The sequence below is a fragment of the Sus scrofa genome, chromosome X (assembly GCF_054392235.1).
Source record: "Sus scrofa isolate SSC_HxYL_T2T_F1_AM1 chromosome X, Sscrofa_HxYL_maternal_Yorkshire_Landrace_v2.0, whole genome shotgun sequence".
Lineage (NCBI taxonomy): Eukaryota > Metazoa > Chordata > Mammalia > Artiodactyla > Suidae > Sus > Sus scrofa.
This window is the reverse complement of record NC_139401.1, coordinates 108,616,193-108,643,236: the sequence shown is the minus strand read 5'-3', so window position 1 is coordinate 108,643,236 and position 27,044 is coordinate 108,616,193. Positions and strand designations below refer to the sequence as shown.

Below are 27,044 nucleotides of genomic sequence, written 5' to 3'. Positions count from 1 at the left end.
TTTAAGAAGATGTTTTATACACACACGCACACACACACACACACACACACACACACGTAATATCACTCAGCAGTAAAAATGAATGAAACATTGCCATTTGCAGCAGCAACATGGATGGACCTAGAGAATATTACACTTAGTGAAGTCAAAGACAAATACTGTATAATATCACTTACATGTGGAATCTAAAAAATAATACAAATGAATCTACATACAAAACAGAAACAGCTTCACAGACATAGAAAAAAATTTAGGGTTACCAAAGGGGAGAGGGAGAGGGAGAAATTAGGAGTGTGGGATTAACAGATATAAACTACTATATATAAAATAGATGAGCAACAAGAATTTACTGTATAGCACAGGAAATTATATCCAATATCTTGTAATAACCTACAATAGAATATAATCTGAGAAAAAAAGCCCCGATTCACCATGCTATACACTTGAAATTAATGCAATACTGTAAATCGACAATACTTGAGTTAAAAAAATTCTTTTGTCACATCTGTAATCCTGCATCTGGGTTTCAAATTTGGATGTAAAATAAGACTCACCTAAACAGAGTTGCAGGGTTTGATCAGAGAAGCAGAGTGAGAAGCAGTAAGGGCTTTATTATAAGGATTAGACCTGCGCAGCTGTGGAAGCCTAGGAAGATGTCTATGAACGGCTTCTGCCTCTGCATTTGACGGCAGCCTGATGTCGGTGCAGATATTCAGGGCCAACAGCTGGGCAGACAGGTGCATATGAAGTGGGGGAGAGCAAGGACAAACCGGAATCTGCAAGGATTCCCTTGAATGCAGGAGGACAAATTAAAACCAATGAAGACACAAAAGCTCGTGGCCCCCTACATCTGCCTCTTACCGTCTCCAATCTAGAGAAGGAACTGGCGTCCTTTGTCACAGAGCTGCATGTGCATTCGGCCCAGATCTGGAGCCATTAGACGGGGAGATCCTATGGGTTGGAGTTGCTGTGCATCCCACTGCTGTCCCACACCAACAAGGTGTGCCAGAGGGACAGTGTCCACGTGCACCAGTGGCAACAGCACCTGGTTTTAGACCAAACTTCAGAACCTAACGGCTGTTGCTTCACTTCCACCTCCCAAATCCTGCCCAATTTTTCTTCTGGCCAATCTTAACTCATAGCAGGGAAGGCAATCCCAGGAAACATAGCTCTAGCCTAGCTAAACTCGCAAGGCCACTGCAATAAGCATGAGACATTATAGTAGAATGTAACTGGTCACTACTGGAAAGGAGGATGGCACACCAGGGCCAGCGACACCTGAAGGTCATCTGGGCCACAGTCACAGACAAAGACTTCTCAGCATCTGGTGCTCAGGCTTAACAAAAGCTATGTCTAGGAAGGACTCATTTAAGCACCACATTCACCCCACCAATCCTGCTGAGTGTTTCTGTCCACAAAGTTCAGTGGAACAGAAGAGGAAGGGAGAGTAAGTAAACATGGAGCCTTTTGGAAATCTGGTCACCATGATTTCTGGCAACTGACCCCCAACTTCTGAGATAGGCCATCAAACCTTTAACATTCCACTCCGCTTCTCAAAGAGGGTGAGTGTTCCTGGGTGTATAACCCAGAAAAATCACAAAAACACTAATTTGAAAAGATATATGCACCCCAATGTTCATAGCAGCACTATTCAAAAGAGCCAAGACATGAAAATAACCTATACATCCATGGGCAGATGAATGGATAAAAAAGATGAGGTGTATCTATACTGTGGAATACTACTCAGCCATAAAAAAGAACGAAAAATCGCCATTAGCAACAATACGCAGGGACTTGGAGGGTATTATGCTCAGTGAACTAAATCAGAGAAAGACAAATACTGTATGATATCCCTTATATGTGGAATCTAAAAAATAAAACAGGAGTTCCCGTCATGGCGCAGTGGTTAACGAATCCGACTAGGAACCATGAGGTTGTGGGTTCGGTCCCTGCCCTTGCTCAGTGGGTTAATGATCCGGCGTTGCCGTGAGCTGTGGTGTAGGTTGCAGACGTGGCTCGGATCCCACGTTGCTGTGGCTCTGGCGTAGGCCAGTAGCTACAGCTCCGATTAGACCCCTAGCCTGGGAACCTCCATATGCCGTGGGAGCGGCCCAAGAAATAGCAAAAAGACCAAAAAATAAAAATAAAAATAAAATTAAAAAAATAAAAAATAAAACAAACTAGTAAATATAACAAAAAGATATAAAGGACAGTGGGGAGATGAAGTGAGGAGGGACAAGATAGGGATAGGGGATTAAGAGGTACAAACGACTATGCATAAAATAAATAAGCTGCAAGGATATACCATACAGCACAGAGAACATAGCCAATATTTTATAATCACTATAAATGAAGTATAACCTTTAAAAATTGTGAATCACTATTCTGTACACCTGAAACTTATCTAATATTGTACATCAAGTATACTTCAATTAAAAACATATAAAAATAAATAAATAAAACCGAGTGTTTCCTTATTTTTTGACAACACTTGGAGAAACAGGGGTAACATATAGGTTGGATTAACTGCACAGGCTTTGGTAGGAGTAGTAATTACTTTCCAAAGCTTCAGATGGGAATATGAACCTGAAATCTGTCCCAGTGTGACTGGTGGATATCTTCCCAGATTAAAAGCAAGGTTTTAGAGGCAACATCTGCGTCTGTGTGCTTTCCCACACCTATTAGGAACAAGAAATAGTGAGGGGGACATGAATATAAGAGAAAATCAAAGAAGAGCCTGAAGGCACTGGGATGTGCATAGGTGAAAGTGCAGATATTTTGGTGGTTTTATGGGATAAAAGCTGTGCTTTGAGCACTTTCCAAAGGAGAAAGAATCAGAGGTGGCTTTATTTATCACAAGACAATTGATTTTTACTATAATAATGTACAATGGAATACAATCTGCAAAAATACTGACTATGCTGTACACCTAAAACTAATACAATACTTTAAGCCAAACTGTACTTCAAAAAAAAAATTCAGTAAAACATTATGCCTTTCTGGGAGTTCCCCTGTGGCTCAGTGGGTTAAGGATCCAGTGTTGTCACTGCAGTGGCGCAGGTTCGATCCCTGGCCCGGGAACTTCTGCGTGCTGTGGGTACGGCCTAAACAAATAAATAAATAAATAAACACTATGCTTTTCTGTTTTGAATAGTATTAAGCTATATAACCAGAACATGTTAAATAGATCTACAGCTCACACTCCATTTAAATTACTTATCCTCTGGATAACTTAAGTTAGGAATAAGAAATATTAATTTATCTACTAAAGTTTTACATTATAAAATGTCATCATGAAACTCTGATTACTCTCTTGTCTTTTTTTTTTTTTTAATTTTATTTTACGGCCGCACCATGCATATGGAGGTTCCCAGGCTAGGGGTCGAATCGGAGCTGTAGCTGCTGGCCTATACCACAGCAACTCAGGATCCCAGCCATGTCTGCAACCTACACCACAGCTCAGGGCAATGAGTGAGGCTAGGGATCAAACCCGGGTCCTCACGGATGCTAGTCAGGTTCGTTTCTACTGAGCCACGACAGGAACTCCTGATTACTCTTTTAAAAAGTAATAGAAACTATACTTCAATATCTTGTAATAACACACAATGGATAAGAATATCAAAAAGAATATACATGTATAACTGAGTCACACTGCTGTACGCCTGAGCCTAACACAACACTGTAAATCAACTACACCTCAGTTTAAAATTTTTTTAAAAGTAATAGAAATTATGGGAGTTATTTTGAAGAACCAGTCTTCTTTATAGGTTTGGTAATAATAATATCTAATTTTTTTGTTGGTTTTTGTTTTTTAGGGCCGCACTTGCAGCATATGAAGGTTCCCAGGCTAGAGGTCGAATCGGAGCTGTAGCTGCCGGCCTACACCACAGCCACAGCAACGCGGGATCCAAGCCGAGTCTGCAACCTACACCACAGCTCATGGCAACGTCGGATCCTTAACCCACTAAGTGAGGCCAGTGATTGAACCCTCAACCTCATGGTTCCTAGTCGGATTTGTTTCCACTGCGCCACAACGGGAACTCCAACAATATCTAATATTGATTGAGCACTCGCTATGTGCTAGGCATTAACCAATTATTTGACATGTATTATCCATTTATTATCCTCCCAGTACCTCTAGGCAATCAGTAGTATAATTGCTTCCACTTAAAGATAAGGAAATTGGAGCCTAGAAGGGTTGTGATTTGTGTAAGTTCCAGAGCCAGAGTCTGAACCCAGCCTACACCACTGCACTACATTCCCACAAATATTTACACTGATCCATATTTAGACATTACTTCAGCAAAAGACGTATAAACAGGAAAGTTTAGTGCATCTTCTACAAGGGTTTAGCATTTGAAAAAGCTTATACGTTTATCATAAGGGACTGCTTAAATTAATGAAGTCACCTCCATTCAACAGAACAGTTACGTATCTGTTAGAGATTATATTGCAAAGAAGTATGTATACTATGATCCAATTTTAGTAAATATAGCATGTTTGGAGTTCCCGCTGTGGCAAAGGGAGTTAAGGATCCTGCATTGCTTCAGCTGTGGCTGGGGTTTGATCCCTGGCCTGGGAACTTTCATATGCCAGGGGTGTAGCCAAAAAAACCCCGTATATATAGATAGCATCTTTGCCAGTATGCATATATATGAAAAAATCTGGATAATTACACAGTGAAAATACTAATAATGATCATTTTGAAGTGGTAGGTCTGTAGGTAAATTAAAATATTAACTTCTCCCAACTTTTCCCACAATAATCATGTAATAAAGAACAGGCGTTTCTGCTGTGGTGCAATGGGATCTGAGGCGTCTCTGGAGCACCCTGATGCAGGTTTGATCCCAGGTGGGGCACAGTGGGTTAAGGGTCTGGCGTCGACATGGATCTGATCCTTGGCCCATTAACTCTATATGCCACGGAGCAGCCAAAAAGGTTTAAAAATAAATAAATAAAATCTTCAAACATCACTACGGCCCTTTCCCTGAGAGATACTGCTTCCCTCTTGAGCTCCAGACTGGAAACCAGCCCTGACTTCACTCAGGTGCTTCGTGACTTGAACATCACGACCTCGGGACCACCTGTTGCACATACATAATAATGAGAAGGTGGTTTAATTTAGAAAATTCCTTCCAGCTCTAACATTCTTTGACTTAGTCAATTTCATTCCTAGCAAAGTTCTTTATGAAAAAAAAAACCAACAACGCAAAAAGAGTGTGTGGGATTTGTTGATAAACAGTCTCCTCACAGCTTATTTGCCTCACAAGAGAAGTTCTTCCCATTATTCCCTTCCCATCTTTTGCAAAGGGAATGTTAACGCATTTCACCAGAAATGTGTCAGATCACTCTAGAAAAATAAGAGTCTTTTCCCCAGAAAGACAGTTTTTATACATTAACAAACACACACAAAAACATTACATATCGAAACAGCACACCCCCAAACCAAGCCAAAAAAAAAAAAAACTATCCGAACACAATCCCCACTTGCATTCTTATTCCGTAGCCGCTTGGCTTCTTTTTCAAGACCACCTGTTACCTATACATCTGATCAACTGATAATAATAACTAACCTTTATTTTGTAGCCATCCATAGGGCCATTTAAACTGGCAAATTCCCCCCAGTCTGCTGAAGTGCTGGCTGTTCTAGGTAATTATGTAGTGAGAACATTCAGCCTGCAGGGACGAAATGGTCTCAGAAATAAAGTTCATTCGGGTGGAAACAGAAAAAACAAGCCCCCACCCCCCAAAAAACCCCAAAAAACAAAACAAACTAGTGAACTCACTCCGGAGCATAGATAGGCGGGAAGAGGGAGTTGTTGTCATGGCTCAGGGGTTAACGAATCCGACTAGGAACCATGAGGTTGCGGGCTCCATCCCTGGCCTTGATCAGTGGGTTAAGGATCCGGCCTTGCGGTGAGCTGTGGGGTAGGTCGCAGACACGGCTTGGATCTCACGTGGCTGTGGCGTAGGCCAGCAGCTGCAGCTCCGATTGGACCCCTAGCCTGGGAACCTCCACTTGCTGGGGGTGCGGCCCAAAAAAAAAAAAAAAAAAAAAGACGAAGTAGGAGGGAAGAAAGTCTATTTTTAGAAAGGCTGTGGCGTGGGAGGCAGCGCCTTACTAGCTCCAACGAGCTACCCCTGCGCGTAGGCGTCCCCAGCGCGCTCTTGCGCACGAGGGTTGGGGGCGGGGGCGGGGGCGGGAGACCAGGCTCTCCAGCGCCCTCTGTTGGGAAGTTGGCTCCACGCCCCCTCTACCGCGGGTCCTGAGGCTGCACGCAAATTCGACTAACCTGCGCCTTCCCTGCAAGCTTCTCGACATACCTGGGGTGATGTGAGACTGCGAGGTGACGTGGGATGAAGTGGAGCTTGCGGGAGGCGTGTGGAGTCTGATGCGTAAAGTGCAGAGGGGTGGATGTGTCGAGGGGAGTCTGTGGGACAGGGAGGGATGTGCAGCCTGCGGGATGCCTTTTCGACCGAGACCAACTTTCCCCAGTGCGAGAGTGGTCTTGGCACCGCCCGTGCCCCGACGTCTCCCGCGACCGCAGCCCTGTGCTCTGCTTAGGGAAATGGTAGAAAGCCGAGGGCGGTTTCCTCTGTTACTTTTTAAACCTTTCTCCTTCCCATAAACCAGAGAATTTGCCCTTAGAGGAAAACTGTCTTTCCTATTATCCTTCTCAGCCAGGGCAGTCTTTGGGCAGTCTGCATTATGAAAACAAAAGATATTTTTCCACAATTGCAAAATACTAAATATATATTGCAGCTTCTCCCTTCACCTCCCCCTGGGACCCTTTCCCTGAGAGGGTGGAATCTTCTCAACTGCCTTGTTCCACACCCCCACTCCTCCCCCTACTCCCCTTTTCCATCCCGTTAGCGAACTCCTGACCAGCATACTTTTGAATAAAACATGTTTGGAAGTTCCCTGATGGCCTAGTGGTTAAGGACTTGGAGACAGATCCTCTCCCAGTTTGTCAGTCTCCACTTCACTTGTTTTCCTCATTTATGTTAGAATTTAGGTTTTCAACCCATGATGGTTTTGAAAAATAATTATTATGGAAAACATCCAACATATACAAAGCAGAGAAAAATCATGAAATGAACCCTCATATAGCCATCACCCAGTTTCAGCAATTACATTCAATCTTGTTTCATCAGCAGCCTTACCAATTCTCCAACACCCTTGCCCTCAACCTGTGATTATTTTGAAGCAAATCTAGACCTCACATAATTTCATCACTAAGTATTTCAGTGTGTGTGTTTAAAAGATAGATACTTTTGTACACAAAACTGCAGTGACATTATCACAGCCAGAACATGGACAAGTCTTTACTGAAATCAAACAGCTACTATACTTACTTTTAAAAATTCCTTTCCCTTCTCATCATTTGATTTCCTTTCTCAATATTTGGGGAGGAAGGACAAATGAGAAGCATTGGTCTGGGAAGTGTGGTGGAGAGTAGAAACATAAATAGGATCCTCCAAATTCTAGCAAAAAATGCATTTGATGAGTGTTTGCAAAATACATTGAATCCATTATTTTAAAAAATTTGTTGAAACATGCCTGATATCCTTCACCACTACACCTATTCCAAGTAAGCCTATGAGTAAGTCTATAACTATTTCACTTCTACATATGGAACAACAGAGATATAGCAGGTTTGTTTAAAGATATAGACAAAATAATAGAGCTGCAACAAGAACCCAGATCTTCTGCCTTCTAATCAGGCCATTATCCTATATGCTATATAGGAAAGGTGGAATGACAGGTTATGATGTGATAGTAGGTGATGATATGGAGTCATAGTAGTAATTCTGTATGCTAACTCTGTGGCTAGGCATTGTGGGAGACCACTTATATATGTATCATTTATTCCTCTCATCAATTCTAAGACCCGATGAATTATATTCCCATCTTACAGAAAAGAATGATGAAACCATAGAGGTTAGGCAAATTCCCTAGGGACAAACAGCTAGGATGTGGCAGAGCTGCAATGAGAAGCCAGGTTGTGTTAATGTGGCATCGCAGGGTTTGAACGTTGTATGAAATCTGACAAAGCATGGACTCTGGAGTCAGACAGACTTGGCTTCAAATTCTGGTTCTCTTATGAGCTTTGTGACAATGCAAAACAGTTTCCTCCTCTTGAATGGTGATAATAGTAGCTTGATCTAGGGATTTATTTGAGCATCAAATAAGATGATCTGAGTAAATTATTTAGCACACTGCTTGCCACAGAGTAAAGGCATAATAGATGTAAGGTACTAATAAAGAAGAGGGGTTTATAATAGTACAGTGTCCACCAATAGAACCCGGTGAAGGGAAATTGCACCTTGTTACCCACCCAGCCCCCCCCCAACTAGTCCCATCATATCCTACATCAACAGTATGTCGTTCAAGATCAGTTTCTAGTCATTTTATATGGTTTTTAAGTGAAAAGGCATTCTAGTTCTAATTATACAGATTTTAATTACTTAAAGTATGAATGTTTGGCTTTAGAAGCTTGAAATCTAGTTTACCAGTAGCTAGATAGCTTCTCAGACTTCGACCTTAAGAGGTGTCAACCAAGAAAATGCAGAGGGCTGCAAATAAGAAGGGAGTGCATTTGGGGGTTTAGGAGCTGCAAATCGGGAGATACAGAAGCAGGTAAAACCAAAAGAATGTTCCAGGGAAGTGAAAAAGTCAGGGGCATATAAAGTCAAAAGCCAAAATGTTGTAAAAGTTGTCTGCAAACATTTGACCTTGGGAGTTCCTATCCTGGCTCAGCGGAAACGAATCGGACTAGTATCCATGAGGATGCAGGTGAGATCCCTGGCCTTGTTCAGTGGATTAAGCATCTGGCATTGCCATGAGCTGTGGTGGAGGTTGTAGACACGGCTTGGATCCCGCATTGCTGTGGCTGTGGCATAGGCCAGCCTACAGCTCCAATTCAACCATTAGGCTGGGAACCTCCATATGGCACAGGTGTGGCACTGAAAAGACCACACACCCCCCCAAAAAAATTGACCTAATCAATGTCCTCCTTGTTCCTGAGCTCCTCAGGAAGCACTCAACAAGAGGACCCCTTTCAGTGGTGAATTAGCTGGAACTGGATTCTGTCAAGGATGTTGAAGGTGACAAAATACACTTAGAGGTCCGATTGTCAGGTCTGAGCCAGGAAAGGAGCAGTAATACGATTTCCACGTCTGCGGGTGGGAGAGGGGAAGGGAGAAGGGCCTCACTCTGGCCTAGAGGGAGCCTCCTCTTCGGATCTTTTGCTCCTATCAGAGCAGGTGTTATGCCCAGGTCCCCTCCACAAGGGAAGGCGGTGACAGAACTGGGAGTGTGGCTTTTCTCCAGAAAGCCCTGTGAGTAGCTACAGCAGAGGTTTCCCTTGGAGTCGTCCTTGTACCCGAGCTCGTCACCACGAATGGGGCTCAGGCTTGCCTTGCAACACTGTTCTCTCCTTAGAGACTCCTGCCACCCATCTCGCCCATCTGTGGTCCCAGTGAGCTGGTGGGGCCGGGGCAGGGAGGATGTGGTGATGGGAGAGAGAGAGTGGAGAATGGGTGGGTCGCTGTAAACCCCTCAGGGCCACCAGGAAAACTTCTGAGCTGTGCCCCGCCTACTGAGGGGGATTCAGGACTCTTACTGCACAAGAGGAGGCCTCCTTGACCCTCGGCTGGACACACAAACCAAAGACACGGAGAATTCACAACTTTATTGAACACACAAAAACATGCCCTAAAATCGTGGGTCAGTGACTCTGCACTTGCATTTAATACACTTAGTGGGCATTTGGTGAACTGTTCCTAAGGCTGAGGTATGCAGAATTCGAATCTGGCTCAAAGGCACTTTGAAGAAAGGGTCACAGGGACCTTTGGAGAGGAACCTGGGGCTACAGAAAGACCCCTGGTGGCAGGGGATCAAGCCAGGCCGCGAGAGGGTGAGGGCAGCCACAGGGGAGCAAAGGTGGGAGGAGCCAGGGCAGAGGAGGGAAGGGTGGCAGGGGTGGCAGGGGTGGCAGGGGCGGCAGGGGCGGCCCCAGGTTGGGCCCCGGGAAGTGCCCCAGCGGCAGGGGCTCCATCAGAACCCACATCCGAGGCGGCTCCTGAATGAGGGTGGCACCGAAGGGTCCGCCCAAGCTGACGACGACACGGGGGACCAGGAGCACAGGGGACACGCTTCTGCACCTCACTGCCCTCTGGCGGCTCCTCCACTTGGACCTTCGGTTCTTAAACCAAACCTTCAAGCAGAGACAAAAAGGGGGCACTGCTAACTTCGGTACCCTGAGCACTGAATGCCAGACGCGCAAGAATGCCGCCCGGAACGCTGGGTGCCAGCGAGGTTTTAAACTGCTTCAGGGGAAGCCGTTTCCTTCTGGCTCAACTACCCGAGGGCCGCCCCCAGCTCACCCTTGGCGAGCGCCCAGCAGCTGCCAGCCTCTGGGCTGGCCTCTGGCTCGGTCTCCCCCTCCCACCCACCTTCACCGTCACTTCCCCCACTCTTCCATGCAGGTGGAGCAGGCACACCGCGCCCTCTGTACCTGCTGTTACCTCTTCACCGGGTAGGTCTGTGTCCTGACAACTGACCTTCGGCTCCAGCGGCCAGCGACCCCTCTGGCTTCAGCTGCAGGACCTCAGCCCTCAGCCTCTGTTGCCCAGCAGGCTTGGGCCCTCTGGGCCCTGCTGCTCCCCCAGGGGATCGGAGAGCGCATCCCGCCCCTCATACTTAAGGCAAGAGGGTGCGACCTGCACTTTAGGAAGCCGGTCACAGACAACCGCGTGGGCCAGGAGTCACAAAATGGCTCCTGCCTAAGTACCTGCCAACTGTGAGCCACTCAAAGCTGTTAATAGTGCTGTGGACCCCACGGTGCCCTCGGCATCCCAGTGAATGGCATTGTATTTACTATTTGGGGATGCTTCCGGTCTGCAAATGTGACATGAGCCAAGGGCCTCCTCCTCTTAGGATTTGGGTCCTTCTGCTGCATGAATATGGAATCTAGAAAAGCTGGTGTGAAAGAGCCCCTTTGCGGGGGGGGGGGGGGGGGGGGGGGAGACCAAGCATACCTGTGGTCAAATGTGCATATAAACATAGCAAAATGCAAAGCGGGGAGTTCCTGCTGTGGCTCAGTGGTAATGAATCTGACTCTTTTCCATGAGGATGGGGGTTGATCCCTGGCCTCAATCAGTGGGTTAAGGATCCAGTATTGCAGTGAGCTGTGGTGTAGGTCACAGACCAGGCTCGGATCCTGAGTTGCTGTGGCTGTGGTGTGGGCCGGCAGCTGCAGCTCTGACTTCCATATGCTGAGGGAGTGGCCCTAAAAAGCAAAAAAAAAAAAAAAAGCAAAGCAGCCTACTGAGGTCTTTCCAATACTAGCTTCATAAAATAACTCTTATGGCACAATGAGGGAAGGGGTGTCCACTGAATTTTTCTTTGGGAAATTCATGCTGTGGAGTTTTGAAATAGATGAAAACATTCCTTTTCCTTCTTTCTTGTTGCTCTTTTCCCTTCTGAACTCCACTAAGAGACCACTACGTAAGCCTAGGAAAAGCAATTCACCAAAAGTCCAGCTTTTCTTTTCCTCTGACCCAGCTGTGCCTGCTTGAGAAAGCAGAGGCCTGGCCTCCCAAGCCCTGGCCAGACCTGACTGTGAGCCCAGCCCGGGGCCTCAGGAGGCCAGTGCTGCTTTCCCCACGCCCCGTACCCCCCAGCCCTGCGGCCCGTCTGCATCGCTGCCTGTACACAGGCTCTCTGCAGCAGAGCTAGTAAACCCATCTTCATCTTTCTTCCTTCCTTCCTTCCTTTCTATCTTCTTCTTTCAAAAAAATACTCTTTTGAAACAATTTGTGTTCTATAGACTCAAATAATCAGGTTTTGTGCCATGAGCTATAAATTAGTCATCACTACCTGAGTAAATGGGCAAGTATTTCAAATTAACACAGGTGAGGTACTGAGAGACAACTGTTGACCATCACAAACAAATTCTTCAAAACCAATCCCTCATAATAGTATGGAGTGGAAAGAAAAAAATTCTCAGGCATTACAAATTGCTCAAAAAAATTCACTGATGCATTTGGTAGTTTCAAAATGTAGACCTAATGCAGTATCTCCAAGAAATATAGCGATAGTATCCAATTCTTCTCTAACCCTTCCACCTTATTAGGTCAGTGGAAATTTATTCAATTTTGTTCTCTGTTTTATTGTTTCATATATTTTGACAAATTTCTCTTTTTTTGTCCTTTTAGGCCTCACCCACAGCATATGGAAGTTCCCAGGCTAGGGGTCCAATCAGAGCTACAGCTGCTGGTCTACACCACGGCCACAGCAATGCCAGGCACGAGCTGCATCGGCAACCTACACCACAGTTCATGGCAATGCTTAACCCAGTGAGCGAGGCCAGGGATCAAACCCGCCACCTCATGGTTCCTAGGTGGATTCGTTAACCACTTAGCCACGACGGGAACTCCTACACTGGATCCTTAACCCACTGAATGAGGCCAGGGATTGAACTTGCATCCTCAGGGATATTAGTTGGGTTCATTACTGCTGAGCAACAAGAGGAACAACTATTTAGACAAATATCTGATGGTCGTAAAGCTTTTCCCTATCTCCATCGTAATGTAACAGCTACTATGTTAGCAATGTTTTCTGGCTGCACATGAAAGAATTTCAGAAAATTCAAATTTAGGGCTGAAACTCTCTACACTGCTTTACCAAATACATAAAAACAAGATCAAGAGGACCAGGAACTTGGAATTTTAAGCTGTCTCCCTCCCCATCCGTCTCAACTTAACTAAACATACTTCAGTTGCTCATATGTTGTGTTCTGAGAGTGAATTATTTCCTTACCAAAATGTATGAATACTTGAAAATTCACTTTTTATGCAAAGAACTTAGGCCTAGCTTTAAACATTTTAAATAGTTTAGTAAAGTTGAACCCTCTTACACACCAGGTCTTTGGTGCATTAATTTGAATAATTCCCAAGTCAGACTTAGACTTAGCATGATTCCACAGAGATACCATATAGATAATATATAAAGATTATATATGATAATCTATATATAATCTTTATATATATGGTTCTACAGCCCCAGAAGTTCAAAATTTATTTCCCAAACATAGAAAAGGCTACAAAGGAGTTGCCTTGTGCACAGTGGATTAAGGATGCAGCATTGTCACTGCTGCAGCTCAGGTTGTTCCCATGGCATGGGTTCGACCCCTAGCACAGGAACTTCTGCACACTGTGGGCACAGCTGAAAAGAAAAAGAAAAAGGTGGAGTTCCTGTTGTGGCACAGTGGTAAACGAACCCGACTAGGAACCATGAGGTTGTGGGTTCAATCCCTGGTCTTGCTCAGTGGGTTAAGGTTCCAGCGTTGCTGTGAGCTATGGTGTAGGTCACAGACGTGGCTCGGATCCCACGTTGCTGTGGCTCTGGTGTAGGCCAGTGGCTACAGCTCCGATTTGACCCCTAGCCTGGGAACCTCCATATGCCGTGGGAGTGGCCCTAAAAAGACAAAAAAAAAAAAAGAGAGAGAGAGAGAGAAAAGAAAAGGCTACAAAAACACATGAAGTTGAGAATTTCCAGGACAGGATCTCCATGACCTGAAACAGGTTTTAGAATGGCTGCCCTGCCAAGTTGCTTTCTTCAGGTTTACTGACCTGCACTCTGGCTTCAGTCACTCCCAAGCGTCTTGCAATCGCCTGTCTGGGGGGGGGGGAAATGGAAATATTCAGCATTTGGCATTATGCATTAAGTGAAATATTCAATAAACATTTCCTGCTATTTTTAAATGTCTATTCAGAGAGTGGTCAAGATGGTGGAGTAGGAAGTCCCTAAACTCACCCTTCTCCCATGGGCACACCAAATTTAAAAATATTTACAGAGAAGCTATCAATGAGAATGACCTGAACACCAGCAGAAAAAGATCTTCTACAACTAAAGATACAAAGAAGGCAACACACCAAGATGGACAAGGAAAAGCAGAGACAGAGTATAGTTAAGACCCACACTCCCAGGTTGGTGACCCACAAATGGGAGAAAAATTGCAGAGGTTCTCCTCAGGAGCAAGGGGACAGAGCCCCACATCAGATTCCCCAGCTCGGGGTCCTGAACTGGAAGTACAAGCCCCCAGAACATTTAACTTTGAAGGCTAGCACAGCTTACTTTCAGGAGAGGCAGAGGGCTGTGGGAAATAAAGACTCCACTATAAGAGGGCACACACAAAACCTCACAAGTTCTGAGACACAGGTCAGAAGCAATAATTTGAAAGAAGCCTAAGTTAGACCCACTTGATCTTAGAAAACCTCCTGGAGAGGCAGGAGGCAACTGGGACTCATTCTGGGGACATAGACACTAGCAGAAGCCATTTTGGGGTGTTTATTCTACCATGAGGACACTGCTGCTGGCAAGAACAATTTTGGAATCCTCCCTCTAGCTTATTAGCACTGTGATGCAGCCCTGCCCATCAGCCTGCTGGCACCAGTCCTGGGTGCCTGAGGTGAACCAGCTAGCCAGGCAGGGACACAGCACCACCCCAAAACAAGCTGGGTGCCAAATGACCTTCTGAGTCCCTAGCTGGCAAGGATTGGACCCTAACCACCAGTGAGCCCACAGCCTCCATACTAGCCAAGGCCTGGCAACCAACAAAGATCCAGAGATCCAGCCATACCTACCAGGCGAACTACAGTAGTCAGCCTACCACAGAGAAGAGCCCATGCAGCCCATATAGAAGGCACTCCTACAGCATATAGCTCTGGTGACCAGAGAGAAGTGTGCTACTGGATCCCATAGGATGTCATCTACATAAGGTCACTTTTCCAAGATGGGGAAAAAAACCAACCTACCCACAACATAGAAATAAAAACAGAGACATATGCAAAGTTAGGTTGACAGAGGACTGTGTTGCAAATGAAGAACTATATAAAATCCCTAAAGAGGAGTTCCTATTGTGGCTCAGCAGTAACAGACTAGTATCCATGAAGACGTGGTTTCAATCCCTGGCCTTGCTCAGTGGGTTAAGGATCCAGAGTTTCTGTGAGCTGTGGTGTAGGTCGCAGACACGGCTTGTTGCTGTGGCTGGGGTGCAGGTCGGCAGCTGTAGCTCTGATTAGACCCTTAGCCTTAGAACTTCCATAAGCTGCAGGTAAGGCCCTAAAAAAAGACAAAAAAAAAAAAAAAAACCCTAAAGAACTAAGTGAAGTGGAGATAGACGACGTACCTTATAAAGAGTTCAAGGTAATGCTCATAAAGACATTCAGAGAACTCAGGAAGAGAATGGAAGAACAAGGTGAGAATTTTAACAAAGACTTGGGAAAATATAAAGAAGAACCAAATAGAGATAAAGACTACGATAATTGAAAGAAAAGATACACTAGAAGGAATCAAAAGTAGATTATATGATACAAAGGAACAGATCAGCAAGCTGGAAAACAGAGTAGTGGAAATCACTGAAGCTGAACAGAAAAAAATAAAAATAAATGAGGAGAGTTTAAGACCTCTGAGACAACATCAAGAGTATTAACATTCTCTAGTGGTTAACTAATCCGACTAGGAACCATGAGGTTGTGGGTTTGATCCCTGGCCTTGCTCAGTGGGTTAAGGATCTGGCGTTGCTGTGAGCTGTGGTGTGTAGGTCACAGATGCGGCTCAGATCCCATGTTGCTGTTCTGGTGTAGGCCAGCAGCTACAGCTCCGATTAGACCCCTAGCCTGGGAACCTCCATATGCTGTGGGAGCAGCCCAAGAAATGGCAAAAACACCAAAAAAAAAAAAAAAGAAGAAAGAGTACTAACATTCTCGTGATAGTGGTCACAGAAAAGAAAGCTAGAAAGGGAAAAAGACATATTTGAAGACATAACAGCTGAAAACTCCCTCAACCTGGGAAGGGAAACAGACATCCAGCTCTAGTAAACACAGGAAGGCCAACACAGGATCAACCCAAAGAGGATCACAGCAAGACACACTGTAATTAAAATGGCAAAAATTTTAAAACAGGGACAATATCAGGAGTTCTCATTGTGGCTCAGTGGTAACGAACTCAACTAGTATCCATGAGGATGCAGTTTTGATCCTTGGCCTCACTCAGTGCGTTAAGGATCCTGTGTTGCCAGGAGCTGCAGGGTAGGTCACAGATGTGACTCGGATGTGGTGTTGCTGTGGCTGTGGTGTAGAGTGGCAGCCTCAGGTCCGACTCAACCCCTAGCCTAGGAAATTCCATACGCTGCAGGTGTGGCCCTAAAAAGCAAGAAAAAAAAAAATTAAAAGCAGCAAGTGGAAAGAAACAAGTTACACACAAAAGGGAATTCCCATAAAGCCATGAGATGACTTTTCAGCAGAAATGCTGCAAACCAGAAGGGAGTGACATGATATATTTAATGAAAGGGAAAATCCTACAACAAAGAATCCTCTACCCACCAAGGCAATCATTCAGATTTGAAGGAGAAATGAAGAGTTTTACAGACAAGCAAAAGCTGAAAGAGTTAGCATCACAAAACCTGCTTTATAAGAAATGTTAAAGGGACTTCTCTAAGCAGAAAAGGCCACAGCTACAAAAAAGAAAAAAAATGAAAGGAAAAATCTCATTTGTAAAGGTAAATTTACAAAAAAAAAAAAAAAAAAGGTAGCAGAGCAACCACTTATAAAGCTAGTAAGGAGGTTAAAAGAGAAGTTCCCGTTGTGGCTCAGCAGAAACGAATCCTACTAGTATCCATGAGGATGTGGGTTTGATCGCTGGCCTCGCTCAGTGGGCTAAGGATCTGGTGTTACAACAAGCTGTAGTGTAGGTCGCAGACATGGCTTGGATCCCACGTTGCTGTGGCTGTGGTGTAGGCTGGCAGCTGTAGCTCCAATTTGACCCCCAGCCTGGGAACTTCCATATACCCCAGGTGCATCCCTAAAAAGCAAAATAATAAACAAACAAACAGATAAATAAATAATTTAAGAAAACTGGAGTTCTCTTATGGAACAGCAGGCTAAGGATCTGCCATTGTTGCTGCAGTGGCTTGGATGACTGCTGTGGCACAGGTTCGATCCCCAGCCCAGGAACTTCCACATGCCATGAGTGCAGAAAAAAAAATTAAGAAAACTGAAACATAAAACATCTTTTCTGACTACAGTGCAATGAGACTAGCAGTCAACTACAAGAAAAAAAAAAACTGCAAAAAAAACCGACAATACGTGGAGGCAAAACAATAATTGAGTCCCTGAAAAAATCAAAAAATAGCTGGAAATAGGAGTTGCCGTCGTGGTGCAGTGGTTAACGAATCCGACTAGGAACCATGAGGTTGCGGGTTCGATCCCTGCCCTTGCTCAGTGGGTCAAGGTTCCGGCGTTGCCGTGAGCTGTGGTGTAGGTCACAGACGCGGCTCGGATCCTGCGTTGCTGTGGCTCTGGCGTAGGCTGGCAGCTACAGTTCCGATTCGACCTCTAGCCCGGGAACCTCCATATGCCGCGGGAGCGGCCCAAGAAATGGCAAAAAAAGACAAAAAAAAAAAAAAAAAAAAGCTGGAAACAAATGAAAATGAAAACACAGGATTTCCCGTTGTGGCTCAGTGGTTAACGAATCTGACTAGGAATCATGAGGTTGCAGGTTCAACTCCTGGCCTTGCTCAGTGGGTTAAGGATCCGGTGTTGCCGTGAACTGTGGTGTAGGTTGCAGATTCAGCTCAGATCCCGCGTTGCTGTGGCTCTGGCGTAGGCTGGTGGCTACAGCTCCGATTAGACCCCTAGCCTGGGAACCTCCATATGCCGCAGGAGCAGCCCAGAAAAGGCAAAAAAAAGGAAAACACAATAATCCAAAACCTATGGGATGCAGCAAAAGTGGTTCTCAGAGGGAGTTTACAATAATAAAAGCCTAACTCAGGAAACAAGAAAAAGAAAAAGCTCTAATTAGCAACCTAACCATATACCTAAATGAACTAGAAAAAGGAGAATAAAGCCCAAAGTTAGTAGAAGGAAAAAAATCATAAAGATCAGAGCAGAAATGAATGAAACAGAGACTCCAAAAAATATAAAATATCAATGAAAGAGCTGATTCTTTGAAAAGGTAAATAAAATTGATAAACCTTTAGCCAAATTTCTCAAGAAAAAGAGGGTCCAAGTCAATAAAATCAGAAATGAAAAAGGAGAAATTAAAACCGACACCAACAGAAATACAAAAGATCAGGAGTTCCCATCATGGAGCAGCAGAAACGAATCCGACTAGGAACCATTCGGTTGCGGGTTCAATCCCTGGCCTTGCTCAGTGGGTTAAGGATCTGGCGTTGCTGTGGCTGTGGTATAGGCTAGCAGCTGCAGCTCTGCCTGTACCCCTAGCCTGGGAACCTCCATATGCCTTGGGTGTGGCCCTAAAAAAAAAAAAAGACAAAAAGACAAAAAAAAAAACAAAAGAAATACAAAAGATCATAAGAGACTACTATGAACAATTATATGCCAACAAAATGAACAACCTTAAAGAAATTAACAACATTTCTAGAAATGTACTATCTCCCGAGACTGAACCAATAAGAAAAAGAAAATATGAACAGACAAATTATCAGTAATCAAATTGAGTGGCTAATTTAAAGGATATATTTTACAGCATTGGGAATATAGTCAATATTTCATAATAATTGTAAATAGAGAATAATCTATAAAAATTTTGAATCACTATGGTGCAAATCTGAAACTAATATTGTAAACCACCTACACCTCAATAAAGAGACATCACTAATTATCAGAGAAATGCAACTAAAAGACAATTAGATATCCCCTCATACCTGTCAGAATAATAATCATAATAGTAAAAACACAAATAGCAGATGTTGGTGAAGATGTGGTGAAAAGAGAACCCCTGTACACTACTGATGGGAATGTAAATTGGTGTGGCCAGTGTGGAAAACAGTATGGAGGTTTCTAGAAAGCTAAAAATAGAACTACCATATGACTTAGCAATTCCATTCCTGGGTATAGATCTGAAAAAAACAAAAACACTAATTCAAAAAGATAAACACACCCCAATGGTTAGAGCAGCATTATTTAAAATTGCCAGGATATAGAAACAACACCTAACTGTTCATCAACAGAGAAATGGGTGTGGTATATACATACAAGAAAAAGCATGAAATTTTGCCATTTGCAACAACATGGCTGGACTGGTATATATCACTTTTATGTGGAATCTAAAAAATAAAACATACTAGTGGCTATAACAAAAAAAGAAACAAGTTTCATAGATATAGAGAACAAACTAGTGGTTACCAATGGGGGAAGAGGCAAGATAGGTGTAGTGGATTAATGGGTACAAACTACTATGTATAAAATAAATAAGCTATAGGATATATTGCTCAGCACAGGGAATATAGCCAATACCTTATATGTCATATGTTATATATGTTATATGTTATATGGAATATAATCTTTAAAAATTGTGAGTTGTTACGCTGTACACCTGAAACTTAATAATGTTGTACATTAATGTACCTCAATTTAAAAAAAAGAAAACCCTAAAGTCTCCACCAAAAAATATTAGAATAAATGAATTTGGTAAAGTTGCAGGACTCAAGCTTAACATACAGAAATCTGTTGCTTTTCTATAAACTAATGATGAACTATCAGATAGAGAAAGCAAGAAAAAATCCCACTTAAAATAGCATCAGAGGGCAGAAGTGGGAGTGTGGAGTCAAAGGGAGGTTTGAAGATGGAGGAAGGGGCAACCAGTCAAGGAACGCATGTCCCTCTACAAGTTGGAAAAGGCAAGGAAACCGTGCTCCCTGAAGCCTCCAGAAGGGACACAGCCCCTGCCAACACCTTGATTATTGCCCAATGACATCCATTTTGGACTTCCGAGTTCTAGAATGGCTCATATTCTGCAAAGCAAGAACCAAGGCTCAAAGGACATGGTTGTGATGTTTAATAAAAAGCAGTGGCAGAATACTAGAAGAGAGAGGAGATGGGATTAAGGTGGCGGAATAGAAGGACTGGAGCTCAACTTCTCTCCTAAAAACAACAAAATTACAACCAAATGCTGATCAATCTTCAACCAAATGGACCGGAAACTTTCAAAAAGATATCCTCCTCCAGAAGACAAAGAGGAGGCCACATCAAGAGGTAGGAGGGGCGATTTCGCAATATAAACAACCCCACACCTCCCGGGTGGGAAGGCCCACAGACTGGAAAGTAACTGGTTCACAGAAACTCACCTACAGGAGTGAGAGTTCTGAGCCACACATCAAACTCCCACGTGTGGGGATCTGGCATGGGGAGAAAGAGCCCCTGGAGCATCTGGCCAGTGGGACTTGTGGATAGGAGCTCCACGGGACTGGGGGAAACAGAGACCCCATTCTTTTTTTTTTTTTTTTTTGGCTTTTTGCCATTTCTTGGGCCACTCTCGTGGCATATGGAGGTTCCCAGGCTAGGGGTCTAATCCGAGCTGTAGCCACTGGTCTACACCAGAGCCACAGCAACAGGGGATCCAAGCCACATCTGCAACCTACACCACAGCTCATGGCAATGCCGGATCCTTAACCCACTGAGCAAGGCCAGGGATCGAACCCGCAACCTCATGGTTTCTAGTCAGATTCTTTAACCATTGAGCCACGATGGAAACTCCAACAGAGACCCCATTCTTAAAAGGCTCACACAGACTTTCACATGCACTGGGTCCCAGGGCAAAGCAAAGGATCATTGTACAACTATAAATGTAATAAATTCATTGAGTTATAGAAAATAAAATAAAATAGCATCAGAGAAGTTCCTGCTGTGGCTCATTGTGTTAAGAACCCAACATAGCATCCATGAGGGTGCAGGTTCCATCCCTAGCCTCGCTCAGTGGGTTAAGGATTCGGCATTGCCACAAGCTGTGGCGTAGGTGGCATATGCGGCTGGAATCCATTGTGGCTGTTGCTGTGGTGTAGGCCGGCAGCTGCAGTTCTATTTCCACCCCAGCCCGGGAACTCCTCTATGTCACGGGTACAGCCGTAAAAAGAAAAAAAGAAAAAGAAAAAGAAAATAGCATCAGGAGTTCCCGTCATGGCGCAGTGGTTAACGAATCCGACTAGGAACCATGAGGTTGCGGGTTCGGTCCCTGCCCTTGCTCAGTGGGTTAAGGGTCCGGCATTGCCGTGAGCTGTGGTGTAGGTTGCAGACGCGGCTCGGATCCCGAGTTGCTGTGGCTCTGGTGTAGGCCGGTGGACCCCTAGCCTGGGACCCCTAGCCTGGGAGCCTCCATATGCTGTGGGAGCGGCCCAAGAAATAGCAAAAACGACAATAAATAAATAAATAAAATAGCATCAAAAAGAATAAATACCTAATTGTAAATGTAATCAAGGAGGAGAAATACCTATACACTGAAAACTATAAAACATTGATAAAGGAAAATGAAGATGATGCAAGGAAATGGAAAGATATCCCATGTTTTTGGATTGGAAGAATTAATATTATTAAAATGGCTATACTACCCAGAGCAATCTACAGACCACAAAAGACCTAGAATTGCCAAAGCAATCCTAAGGAAAAAGAACACATCTGGAGGTATAACCTTTCCAGACTTCAGATTCTACTATAAATTATACTATAGTAATCAAAACAGTACATATTGACACAAAAACAGACACATAGATCAATGGAACAGGGTAGAGAGCCCAGAAATAAACCCACACACCTACAATCAATTAATCTTTGACAAAAGAGAGATGAATATACAATGCAGAAAAGACAGCCTCTTCAGCAAGTGGTGTTGGAAAAACTGGACAGTCACATGTAAATGAATGAAATTAGAACACTCCCTGAACACCATATACAAAAATAAACTCAAAATGGTTTATAGACGTAAATTTAAGACTGGAAACTATAAAACTCCTAGAACATAAGCAAAGCATTCACCGACATAAATCGGAGCAATTTTTTCTTTTTTCAATGAATTTATTACATTTGTAGTTGTACAATGATTATCACAATCCAATTTTATAGGATTTCCATCCCACAAGCCCAGCACATCCCCCCACCCCCAGAGCAATTTTTTTTCTTAAATCGGTCTCCTAAGGCAAAAGAAATAAAAGTGAAAATAAACAAATGGAACCTAACTAAACGTAAAAGATTTTGCACAGTAAAGGAAATAAACCTTCAACAATAGAAAAAGACAACCTACTGAATGGGAGAAAATCTTTGCAAATGATATTACTGACAAGAGGTTAATATTCAAATTATATAAACCACTCATATAACTCAATATCAAAACAAAACAAAGATCTTAATTTCAAAACAGGCGGAAGACCTGAACAGACATTCTGCCAAAGAAGATATACAGATGGCTCACAGGCACATGAAAAAAAATGCTCAACATCATTAATAATCAGAGAAATGCAAATCAAAACCATAATGACACACATATGGCCTCACACCTGTCAAAATGGCTATCCTCAAAAGGTCCACCAATAACAAATGTTGGCAAGGATGTGGCGAAAAGGGAATTGTAGTATACTGTCGGTGCACTGTAAACGGGTGCAACCACCATGGAAAGCAGTATGGAGGGGCCTCAAAAAATTAAAAATAGAACTACCATATCATCCAACAATTCCAATCCAGGGTATATATACACAGAAAATGAAAACACTAATTCAAATGATTCTTGCATCCCAATGTTTGCAGCAGCATTATTTACAATAGCCAAGACATGGAAGCAACTTAAATGCCTATCAACAGATGACTGGTTTAAGAAGATGTGATGCGCGCGCGCACACACACACGCAACGGAATGCTTCTCAGTCATAAAAAAGAAATTCTGTCATTTGCAACAACGTGGATGGACCTACATAGTATTATGATAAATGAAATAAGTCAAACAGAAAAACAAAGGCTATATTATTTCACTTACATGTGGAATCTAAAACCAAAAATGAACAAACATAACTAAACAGAAACAGAATTACAGATACAGAAAATAAACAGGTAGTTGCCAGAGGGGAGGCTGTGGGGGCAGGAGAGAAACAGGTGAGGGAGATTAAAAGGTACATACTTCCCAGGTGCAAAATAAAAGAGTAACTGGTAGGAAATGTACAGTGTGGGGAATATAGTCAATAATTATGAAATATCTTTGTACGGTGACAGTTGGTAACTAGATTTATCATGATGATCATTTTGAAATATAGAGAAATATCAAATCACCATTTTGTATAACAGGAGCTAACATATTATAGTAGGTCAACTATACTTCAAAAGCAAATAAACTGACTCATAGAAAAAGAAATCAGATTAGGGAGTTCCTGTCGTGGCTCAGCAGTAATGAACCTGACGAGTAACCATGAGGATGCAGGTTTGATCCTGCCCTCGCTCAGTGGCTTAAGAATCTGGTGCTGCTGTGAGCTGTGGTGTAGGTCACAGACCCAGTTCAGATCCCGTGTTGCTGTGACTGTGGTGTAGGCCAGCAGCTACAGCTCCAATTCGACCCCTTATTCGACTTCCATATGCTGAGGGTACAACCTTAAAAAAAGAGAGAGAGAAAAAAAAAGAGAAATCAGATTAATGGTTACCGGAGGTGGGGGGAGGGGTGGGGTTGGACCAAGGCAGTCAAGGTACAAACTCCCAGTTATAAGATAAATAAGTACTAGGGATATAATATACAACATGATAAATATAATTAACACTGCTCTATGTTATATATGAAAGTTAAGAGAGTAAATCCTGAGAGTTCTCATCACAAGGAAAGATTTTTAAATTTTTCTTGTATTTTGTATCTATATGAGATGATGGATGTTCACTAAATTTATTATGATAATCATTTCACGATATATGTAAGTCAAATCATTATGCTGTTCACCTTAAACTTATACAGTACCGCACTTTGATTATATCACAATAAAACTGGAAGAAAAAAATACGTTATCTATCAGGCAGCTCTAGACATCCAAATCAAGGGGCATCTTGAGTTTGAGAAAGGGAGAAATTGGGCTGATCCTGAGAATTACCACACCACTGCAAAAGCAACTGGACTTGGGAGTGATTGCGTTGAACAGAAAATCCTGAGTTGAAGTTGATGCTATTTACCATCCCTTCCTGTCTGACTCATTTGCCATTCCCACTGAGGTCTCCATGAGACAGTTTGCCTAAAGCCTCTCCAACCACTCTTCCTCTGTCTCTTGCAAGCTTCTTTTACTGTCTTTTAATATTCCCTAGCTCAGTGAATATAACTCCAGGCATTCAGTTGTTTCTTGAACATTTCCTTTTACCCTCATGACCAAGCTACCCTGAACTGCTGTCAATTTCACCTGCTAAATATCTCTTTAATCTGTTCTCTTCTCTCCCTCACCACTAGCCTGGCCCAACATATCATCACCTCTAGCTTTGCCTATGGACCAGCCTCCTCGAATCCATGCCTGGCTCTGCTTGCCATCTGAGCAACTCTTTTCACTTCTCTGAGCTTCACTTTTTTCACGGGTTAAGTGAGGATAATAACAGAAGCTGCCACATAGGGCTGTTGTGAAGATTCAATGACCATATGTAGAGAAACTCTTTAAAACAGTGCTTAACACAGCCCACCTTAAATGATAGCTTTTAATTTTCACCTGCATTCACAGGTACTCAGCCACTCATTCATTCTACACACTGTAGAACGCTTGCTTTAGGGACAATTCAACCTCAGGCACAAATATTAGGGGTAGCTACAAATTTCGTAATCTAGATAAAGGATGTTTTAATGTCGTATTTAAATTAATGCAAATAAAAGTTCCCGGTGCGGCGCAGGGGAAAACCAACCGACTAGTATCCATGAGGATGTGGATTCGACCCACGACTTCATTCACTGGGTAGGGAATCCGGTTGCCATGAGCTGTGGTGTAGGTTGCAGGCTCAGCTCGGATCTGGCATTGCTGTGGCTGTGGCTGTAGGTAGCTGTAGCTCCAATTCAACCCCTAACCTGGGAACTTCCATATGCCGCAGAGTGTGGCCCTAGCCTCCCCCCCAAAATAAATAAATAAATGCAAATATAATCCATGAATAACAGATGACCAAAATTTTAAATAAAAGTAGAATCCAACCCTGCATTAGCTCCACCACGCCGCAGGCGACTCATTCTTTATGTTAACGGGCAGCCGAGTTCCCCGACAAGACTTACGCAAATACTGCTCGGAAATATCGACCTTGATTTCCGCCAGGCAGAGCCCTCACCTTCACCCTAGGACCCCAGTGCGGCGCAGGGGACCGAGCAGCCCCAAGGCCTCGGGGGCTTTCACGTCCGGAGCAGAGAAGAGGGACCCGCGAGAGCGCCCGCGGCCCGCCCGGGAACCTGCCCCACGTTCGCCCGACCCCCGCGACACCCCAGCCGGCCGCTTACCGCGTGAGCACGTCGGGGTACTGAATGCGACGGAAAATGCGCTCCAGCTCCTGTACCTGCACCTGCGTGAACTTGGCCCGGGGCACCCGCTGCGCCGCGTCTGCGGCCTCGACGGCGGCCCGAGGGGGCTGCTCCGCCCCGCCCGCTCCCGCCTGGACCGCGTCCTCATCCATGGGCTCGGCCTCGGCCTCCGCCTCCACCTCGACCTCGATCTCGGCCTCCACCTCGACCTCCGTCTCGGGACTTTCGCCGCCCGCGGGGCCCGCGGCTCCCACACCGACATCGCCGCCTTCATCGCCTTCTCCTTCTTCATCTCCCGCCTCTTTCCCTTCCGCCGCTGCCCCCTGCTCAGGTTCGGACTGAGCCATCTGCTCCTCTCCCCCGTCTCCGGTAACCAAGACCCCCACGGACTTGGCTTCTGTAAGGCGGGAAACCCAAAGAGAAACATCAGGCCGTCGAGCGGGCCGGGCTGGGGGGACGACGAGGGGAGGGGAGGGGAGGGGAGGGGCTGCGTCTGACGGGGGTCCTGCCGCGCGTCCCTCCCAGGGAAAGTTCGTCTCCCGCAGCAGCCAACCATCACTGACCCTGCGCTCCTTCCCGCTCCTCGTGTACCCCGGGGCTGAGGCAGCCGGCGGCGGCGGCGGCGGCGGCGGCGGCAGCCGCATCTACGTTGGCATCGTGGCTGCTCTGAGACAGAGGCTCCATGGCCCGAGTGCTGTCGAGGACGCTGTGCGCTTCAGCGGAGGAGGCGGCACTGGATCTGCTGAGATCGCGGCGGCCCGGCGATCTGGCACCTTTCACGCTCCTCTGGCGAATGGTGGCGTTACAGGGTGTCTGGGTAGACGCCCCCTGTGGGCTTCCCACCGCCCGCTGGGGGTCGGGACGGTTGAGGTGCGCATGCGGCAGAGGCTTAGCCGTCTAGGGGGCAGGGGCCGGACGGGGTCGGGGGGGGGGGGGGCGGCAGAACAGGGGCGGGAAAGGGGTGTGGGTAGGGAGCATGCGTGGGAGCGCAACGCTGGGGCCCCAAGTTGCAACCTAGCTGACTGCTCCGCCCTTGGTCGCGCGTCCTCCCAGACCGAGGGCGGGTGCTGGATTGGGAGAGCCCATTTGTGGCGAGAAACAGCGAGACCTCCTTGTAGCTCCATAGACTTGGGGGGCTATGTCTTGGCCCAGCCCTCCAACTCCAGCCGCCAGTACCCAGCAGGGACTAGTTATCAAGCGAATACAGAGGCCGCTTGGTATCCCGGGGGCGTTGGATCCAGGACCCTGCAGGGCATACGGAAATGCGCGGATACCGAAACTCGCAGGTGTTGGAGTTCCGTAGTTCCGTAGTCGGCCCTCCATAGCCACGGTGACATGGAAAACGCGGCTATGTAGAGTCGCCCGTAAATTTATAGAGAAAATCCGCAGTGTAACCTGACCTGCCCAGTTTAAAGTTGTGTTCTTCAGGGTTCAACTGTATTATTAGCTAGTAGTTTGCTTGCTCTAAGTTTTGCGATAAGGCTGAAGTCCTTCAAATCCAGCCACCAGTACTAAGCAAGGAATAGTAATTAAACTAACGTGGGTCGCCCGGTTGCTATCTGCCCAGCATTGGTTCCCCGGACTTGCTGTGCATGCCAAAATCAGTGGATGCCTAAATCCGGTAGTCGGCCCTCTATATCTGCTCATGCGAAACTCGTGGATATGGAGGGCCGCCTGTATATCTATAAAACAAACAAACAAACAAACATGTATATGTGGACCTTCACAGTTCAAAGCCCTG

At 44.9% G+C, this 27,044-nt stretch overlaps 2 protein-coding genes across 7 annotated transcripts in view; both read right to left on the bottom strand.

The window, feature by feature from the left end:
* The window catches only part of LOC146394774 (uncharacterized), a 28,560-nt gene extending 22,407 nt beyond the window's left edge, over positions 1-6,153 (bottom strand). For 5 of the 6 annotated variants that reach the window (XR_014835555.1, XR_014835556.1, XM_085008312.1 and 2 more), the window contains exons 1-2: positions 5,787-6,153; positions 5,574-5,676 (exon numbers count right to left, since the gene is read on the bottom strand). The gene's annotated coding sequence lies outside the window, so the exon portion shown is untranslated. The remainder of the gene's footprint in view (positions 1-5,573; positions 5,677-5,786) is intronic. The other variant, XR_014835557.1, reaches the window with a different exon arrangement.
* A 3,527-nt stretch (positions 6,154-9,680) lies between these two features.
* On the bottom strand, positions 9,681-26,626 carry LOC146394773 (uncharacterized). Its single transcript, XM_085008469.1, is given in 7 exon segments — positions 9,681-9,838; positions 9,841-9,919; positions 9,921-10,220; positions 13,639-13,684; positions 25,283-25,700; positions 25,867-26,200; positions 26,480-26,626. Coding segments are annotated over 7 exon segments (1,401 nt in total). The 3' UTR covers positions 9,681-9,761.
* Positions 26,627-27,044: the final 418 nt, after the last annotated feature.